Raw genomic sequence first — 7,595 nt, forward strand, 5'->3', positions numbered from 1 at the left:
AGGTCCGAAAGGATATCTAAAAGCTAGCACAGATAAATGCAGACATCTCTGCCAGTTTGATCTGCCTTGATCAGGCGTGCTGGCTGTCACATATACATGACCTTACAAAATTTAAATGTGCCTTTCTATTGCTGTGATAGAACACCATGACCAAGACAACTTATAGAAGAAAGCAAGCTTGGCTTATGGTTCCAGAGGGTTAGGGATCATAATGGTGAACACAGCGTGGTGGCAGCAGGCCTGATGGCTGGGGCGGCAAGCTGGGAGCACACACAAAGCAGAGATGGAGAGTGGCTTTTAAAACCTCAACATCTGGGCTGGAGAGATGGCTTAGTGGTTAAGAACACTGGCTGATCTTCCAGAGGTCCCGAGTTCAATTCCCAGCAACCACATGGTGGCTCACAACCATCTATAATAGGATATGATGGCCTCTTCTGGCATGCATGTCCATGGAGAGCACTCTTAAAATACAAATAAATAAAAAATTAAACAAACAAACAAAAAAAACCTCAAAAGCTAGACGTGGTGATCCAAGCCTTTAATCTCAGCACTTGGGAGGCAAACACCAGCCTGCTCTACACAGGGAACTCTAGGACAACATAAAGAGATCTTGCCTTAAAAAAAAAAATCCCCCCAAATAAACCCCCAACCCCAAAAAGCAAACAAACAAACAAAACCCCAAAACTGGCCCCCTCTAGCAAGGCTACACCTCCTAACCCTTCCTAAACAGTACCTCCAACTGGGGACCTCAGATTCAAATATCTGAGCTCATAGGGGACATTCTCATTCAAACCACCTCATTTTTGTTTTTGTTTTAAATTTAAGACATGAACTTTATTAAATATTTATTTTGCACTCAGGAGGCAGAGCCAGGCAGATCTCTGTGAGTTTGAGCCCAGCCTGGTCTACAGAGAGAGATCCAGGACAGGCACCAAAGCTACACAGAGAAAGCCTGTCTCAGAAAAAAAAAAAGATTTATTTCTATGTGTATGGGTCCTTTGCTTGCATATATGTCTGTGCACCATGTGTACAATGTGAGGCCAGCAGAGGGTATTAGAACGCTTGGAACTGAAGTTCCAGCTGGTTGTGAGCTGCCATGTGGGTGCTGAGAATGACACCCACGTCCTCCGCAAGAGCAGCCAGTGCTCTAAACCACTGAGCATCTCTCCAGCCCCTAAAGGTTACCATTTTTTATCCCATGATATATGGATAACTGGACATTTAATAGTGGAGAGGACAGAGAGAACCCTGCCTGGAATCCCCTACCTAACATGTTACTCCCGGATGAGCTTTAACAGGGCTTCCTCAGATGACTTCTGCTGAATGCATAAACATCGGATTTGGTGATGTTTTGCTATACTGGCTGCTTCTCTATCTGCTATTTGCTGCTCATTCAAAAGCACCATTATAGATGGATTTTCTCGACTGTAGAAAATAGAAAAAGGCTTTTGACTAGTGTGTGTTTTCTTTCTTTTCTCCCTGCCCCCCAACCTTAGGAAAATCTGTTTATCGAGCACACTGAAAAAGGGTTACAGGCTGGGAACGATCTAGAATCCCACTGCAGGCTGGCTTGTGTTTTCTATGAGCTTTGCCTGGGTGCTTACAAAGTCTCAGAGTTTAACAATACTCATACAGGTGGTCTTAATCTATTGCATGCCTTATACATAGTTTGGACTTCATTGTTCTTTAATAAGATGGTACATTTATTTGCTAATATAATATGTCTCATGATATTAAGAAAAGAAATAAAAGGGGGCAGTAAATAGAAAAAGCAAATGTTAGAAGGATGCAAGAAAAAGATTTTTAGCAGAAAAGGACTTCTGTATGGTGTATGATAAGACTTTGCCCTGGGTTAAGATAGCTACGTATAAAAAGAAAAAAAAAAAGATAGCAATGTATTAGCTGGGCAGAAGTGGCACATGCCTTTAATCCCAGCACTTGGGAGGCAGAGGCAGGTGGATCTCTGAGTTTGAGCCCAGCCTGGTCTACAGAGCTAGTTCCAGGACAGCTAGGGCTGTTACACAGAGAAACTCTGTCTCAAAAAACAAAACAAAACAAAAAAAACCTAACAAAACAAAACAAAAGATAGCTATGGATAGCTATGTATATATAGAGTGAGAAAGATTGAGACAAATTTAGAAGCCTTAACAAGTCAGGAAAGCCTGAGTAAGTCATAGAAAGTATACAGAAGATTAGGAATAATACACAATATTAAAATTTCTACAGTCAAAGTTCAATCAAACCTCTACTTAAACCAATAGAGCTCTCTTAAATATTGATTTCTCTTTGAGCATTCACAAGGACTGGCTTAAAGAACAAAAATGCATGTTTAAACAGGATTTATTTAAAAGTGTTTAGTTTTTCCCAACCTTTATCTAAATATTACACAAAAGTTAAACACACCAGACTGGTGTAACTAACCTCAGTGTTCAATAATGCTTAAAAGCCTATATGAATGTGAACAGAGGAACTTCTCTCAACAGCTAGCTAGGTCCCAGGAGACTTTGGAATCTCTCTCTCTCTCTCTGGTTTTTCCAAGACAAGGTTTCTCTGTGTAGCTTTTGGAGCCTATCCTGGAACTCCCTCTGTAGCCCAGGCTGGCCTCAAACTCACAGAGATCCACCTGGCTCTGCCTCCCGAGTGCTGGGATTAAAGGTGTGCGCCACCACCGCCCAGTTGGAACATCTCTTAAAGGGTCCTGCAGCTCTGAGCGTCACCCACCCTCTTGATCAGGGAGGGCATGGAAACTTCACAGAACCTCTAAAGAAGGGACTCAGAGAGGAAAGTACCTCAAGGCTTCCAAAGGGAAGCCATAGTCAGGAAGGCCTTGATTCATCCCAGCACATGGCACAACTGGTAAATGGTTAAAACCAGCAGCTCCTCCCAAGGCCAAATAAACCCAAGACAGACACTCAACAGGCCTCAACAGTAAGTAAAAAGGAAAATAGTTAATTTTTTTTTTTTATTATTGTTGTTTTGAGACAGGGTCTCTCTATCTAGCCTTGGCTGGTCTGGAACTTGTTATGTAGACCAGGTTGGCCTCCAACTCATAGTGATCTGCCTGCATCTGCCTCCTGAGTGCTGTGATTAAAGACATGTGCCATCTCTCCAGCCCCAGCATGGTCTTAAACACCTGTTTGAGTTTCCCTCCTGTTGCTGTGATAAAATGTTCTTACCAGGGCTGGAGAGAGAGCTCAGAGGTTAAGAGCATTGGCTTCTCTTCCAGAGGTCCTGAGTTCAATTCCCAGCAACCACATGGTGGCTCACAACCACCTATAATGAGATCTGGTGCCCTCTTCTGGCATGCAGGCACACATGCAGGCAGAGCACAGTGTACATACTAAATAAATAAATCTTAAAAAAAAAATGTTCTTACCAAAAGAAACTTAAAAAAGGAAATGGTACTTTACTGACAGTCTCCCCCACTCACTTTATGGTTTTCCCCTTAAATTAAGAAGTGAAAGACAGTGTGTACCACATGTGTGTGGGTACCCACAGAGTCTCGAAGAGAGTGCCAGAAGCCCTGGAGCTGGAGTTCTAGGTGGTTGTGAGCCATCTGACATGGGTGCTGTGAACGGAACAGTGGCTCTTAACCGCTGAGCCATCTCTCTAACCCCTCATGTTGTTTTTTGAAACACAGCCCAGGTTGGCCTCCAACTTTTAGTTTCCTGAATCCTGGGACTAAGGCCTTTCCTTGCTAATTGATCTTTGACAAAGGTACCAAGTCCATTCAAAGGACAGACTTCATCAGACGATGCTGGGACAAATAGATCTCCATATACCAAAAAGATGAGGTGGGACATACAAAAATATGAACTGAAAAGGTGGATCAAAGACAACCAAAACTTAGGGCCAGCAAAATGGTTCAGAGGGTAAGGGTGATCCTGCCAAGCTTGATGATCTGAGTTCCATTCCTGAAAACCACATGGTAACAGAGAGAAGGGACTCCCACAATGTCCTTCTGACCTCTGTACACATGCTGTGGCTCATGTGCACCTCTGCAGGCACAGACACAACACAGGAATGAATAAAAACTTACACTGTAAGACTCTCAAGAAAAAAAAATACGTACAGCCGGGCAGTGGCGGCGCACGCCTTTACTCCCAGCACTTGGGAGGCAGAGCCAGGTGGATCTCTGTGAGTTCGAGGCCAGCCTGGTCTACAAAGTGAGATCCAGGACAGGCACCAAAACTACACAGAGAAACCCCGTCTTGAAAAAATAAAAAAAAAAACCTAAAAAAAAAAGAAAGAAAAGTAATTCAGTATCATTGGTCAGTAAGCCCTTAGGAAAATGTACATTAAAAACACAGTATCTTTTCACACCTGCTAGGATGGAGACAGTAAAAACAACAAGAAAAGCAAGCATTTCTAAAGCATGTGGAAAAGCTTGGTGGTTCCTGAAAAAGTTAGAGGCAGCTACCAAATATCTCAACAACCCACTCGTAGGACTCCCAGAGTTCAAGAGAAGGGCATTATTTGCTTTAGGCTGAGGTTTTCGTAGCTAAGGACAGGGAGCAGGGGAGAGAGAGAGATTTACTTGAGGACGAATGAGGAAGTTAGCTGTTTTCCTTAGATAAACGGTTTGTCTGTTGTCTTTTTTTTTTTTTTTTTGGCCATCACTGGGTGTCTGGAGTTGGGCCAGCGGCCTTCTGCAATCCTCAAATACCTGCTTCCTGGAACTTTGAGCTCAGTTTCAGGACCTTACTTTTTTGGGAGTGGGGGTGGGGATAGAGGGAATTCATGTTTCATTTTGAAGGAAATGTCTCACAGCAAGCTTAAGTGTTAAGTATGGGTAGTATAACCATTATACTACCTGGTTCCAGAGGTAAGTCGTCTCTTTAAAGGGGTGACACTGTTTGCTCTGTCACACTCACCACCACTAACCTGCTGCTGTTACTGAAAGGAAAAGTACTGGCTCAGGACCCCCAGGAGCCATGCTCACCATGCTCGCCAGACTGACCAGAGTCCCTTCAGCTACTGTTATTGTTAGTGGGGGGTTGGATTTTTAAGTATGCTTTCATTCAGGTAGCTGAGGCTAACCATAAAGTTGCTAGGTAGTGGAGGCTGGCCATAAATTCTTTTTTCTTTCTCTCCTTGAGTGCCTAGGTCCTATGCCCTGCTCATGCATAATCAGAACTACAACCCACCTCTTTGGCATTAAAAAACAACTGCTCTAGCTATTTGAGGTCACCAAGTTCTCATCTTTTATTTCTTCTTACAAACTTATAAAAATCCTCAAAATGTGGCTGACCAGGGAACAAGACTGAGCTCCATAATGACTGATCCCTTCTTTCTCTACCTCACCCCCATTCTCCCTACATAATCTGCTAGCTGGAGATGAGATGGACGACTGTCTTCTAAGATTACCAGCTCTCTGAATAAAGCACTGTTTTAAAGATTCAGTTTCTATGTACACATTGGTATCTGCAAAGAAGCAACAAACTTGTTATTCCGGCTTTGGCATTCTGGTTACAGTAGATGCCTTCTACATGCCAGGATGATACATCATTAACAATCCCTGGCTCAAGGTAGGTGGTGGTGGTGCACCCCTTTAATCCTAGCACTTGGGAGGTAGAGGCAGGTGGATCTCTGTGAGTTCAAGGCCATCCTGGTCTACAGATCAAGTTCCAGGACAGCTAGGACTGTTACACAGAGAAACCCTGTCTTGAAAAATCAGAAAAAAAGAAAATCCCTGGCTTGAAGGTTAAGAGCACTCATTGCTCTTCCAGAGGTTCTGAGTTCAATTCCCAGCAACCACATGGTGGCTCACAAACATCTATAATGAGATCTAGCGCCCTCTATACTGGCCTGCAGGCAGAACACTGAATACATAATAAATAAATAAATCTTTAAAAAAAAAAAAAAAGAAAGAAAGAAAGAAAGAAAAAAAAAATCCCTGGCTTGGTCTACATAGTGAGTTCCAGGACAGCCAGGACTACACCACAGAGACACCAGTCTTGAAAAAACAAAACAAAACAAAACAAAAAAAAAACAAACAAACAAAAAATAAGGAAAAGGAAACAGAGACAGAGACAGGGAGAAGAGTATCCCAGGCCTAGTGGGGAGAAGTGTGTGTGTGTGTGTGTGTGTGTGTGTGTGTGTGTGTGTGTGTGTGAAGATTACTTAAAATAGACATTTAAGGGGCTGGAGAGATGGCTCAATGGTTAAGAGCACTTGTTGCTCTTCCAGAGGACCAGGGTTTGATTTCCAGCACCCACATGGTGGCTCACAACCGTTTGTACTTTCAGTTCTAGGGGATCTGATGCCTACTTCTGGCCTCCATGGGCATATATGTGGTACACAGGCATACATGCAGGCAAAACACTCATAGAACACCCCCTCCCCCCCAAAAAAAAAGACATTTAAGCAGTGGTTAGGCTGGATGTGAAACATAATCGCAGTACTCGGAAGGCAGAAGCAAACAGATCTCTTGTTTGTTCCAGGCCAGCCTGGTCTGCTTAGCCAGAGCTACATAGTGAGACCCTGTCTCAAAAAGAGAAGAAATTACTTTCAAGGATATTCCACACTTTAAAGAGGTAAAGTTGAGGGCCAGCGCCCACACAACCTTGGCTCCCCTCCCACTATTTCAGAACTGGCAGCAGAGGTCAAGAGAAAGGAAGAGCTCATAGGAGGGCCCTCCAACTGAGTGATAATGCAGCACTTCTTGGGGCTCTACCCTTTTCATTTCCCCTTCTTCCTGTCACGAGACAGTCGTATCTCTTGTGCATCTTGGAATCAGTCTACAGGAGTCGTAAATGACTTTCCCTTAGTGTTACCCCTAGGGTGCCACCGAAACATAGTGTAAGGATCATAAGTCAGGTTGGAACGCCAAGTTTAAGGAGTTTGGTACGGGTTTTCAACTCAACTGAACTTCAGACTCACCAAAAAAGAATGTTAAAATACATGCTTGCTCACAATCGCTCCAGAACCAAAGAAGAGCCATCGCCCACGGGTATTTGAGACGATCAGACAGAGACGATGGGCAAAGATCTATTAAATGCCCTTACAGGCCTACATTTAAAGCGCCTGCAGTCCGGGGAGAGGGCGGATGGGAGGGGGCCTCTGCCAGGCTGTAGGCGGAGTCGCAGTCGCCTCGGATTGGGGTACCCAACGACAAGGTCTCACTTTGTGGGCGTTCCTCAAGGAAGCCGAACCGCAATGCTTCTTACCCGCCGCATACGACCATTGGACAGCAAGTCGGCGATCCCCTTGGCTGCGTCGTTTTTCTCCGCCACACAGAGAACTTTTCGTACTCCTCGGAAGGCCACTTCCATGGCAGCGCGGGACAAGGCACGGCCTCCAGGCCGTCGCTGCCACTGGAACGCTAAGAGAGTGACTGGGAAGATCATTACCTAGGCCCTGCGCCAGCAGCCACTCCACGGTGCCCCGAACATACTGGGCAACCCGGAGGAGAAGCCACGAGGCACCCCTCCGAAAGCCCCCTAAATAATGCACCTTCCCCAGGCCACGGCTGCCCTCGGCGTGGAATCTCACCCCCCAGAGTCCCGCTTAAACTCCCGCTCACAGGCAACTTCCGCTAAGCGAGCAGTCGCAAACTACAACTCCCAGAATGCTTCCTGCCCCGGCACGCTCAC

At 44.9% G+C, this 7,595-nt stretch overlaps 1 protein-coding gene across 4 annotated transcripts in view; it reads right to left on the reverse strand.

The window, feature by feature from the left end:
* The window catches only part of Top3a (DNA topoisomerase III alpha), a 41,192-nt gene that overhangs the window by 33,455 nt on the left and 142 nt on the right, over positions 1 to 7,595 (reverse strand). For 2 of the 4 annotated variants that reach the window (XM_042284140.2, XM_076542504.1), the window contains exon 2: positions 7,170 to 7,324. In XM_042284140.2, the coding sequence (XP_042140074.1) occupies positions 7,170 to 7,274 (105 nt within the window). In that variant the 5' untranslated portion in view covers positions 7,275 to 7,324. Of the gene's footprint in view, positions 1 to 7,169; positions 7,568 to 7,595 lie in introns of those variants that run through there. The other 2 variants (XM_006973597.4, XM_042284141.2) reach the window with 2 other exon arrangements.

Source organism: Peromyscus maniculatus, chromosome 8, assembly GCF_049852395.1.
Source record: "Peromyscus maniculatus bairdii isolate BWxNUB_F1_BW_parent chromosome 8, HU_Pman_BW_mat_3.1, whole genome shotgun sequence".
In the NCBI taxonomy this organism is placed as follows: Eukaryota; Metazoa; Chordata; class Mammalia; order Rodentia; family Cricetidae; genus Peromyscus; species Peromyscus maniculatus.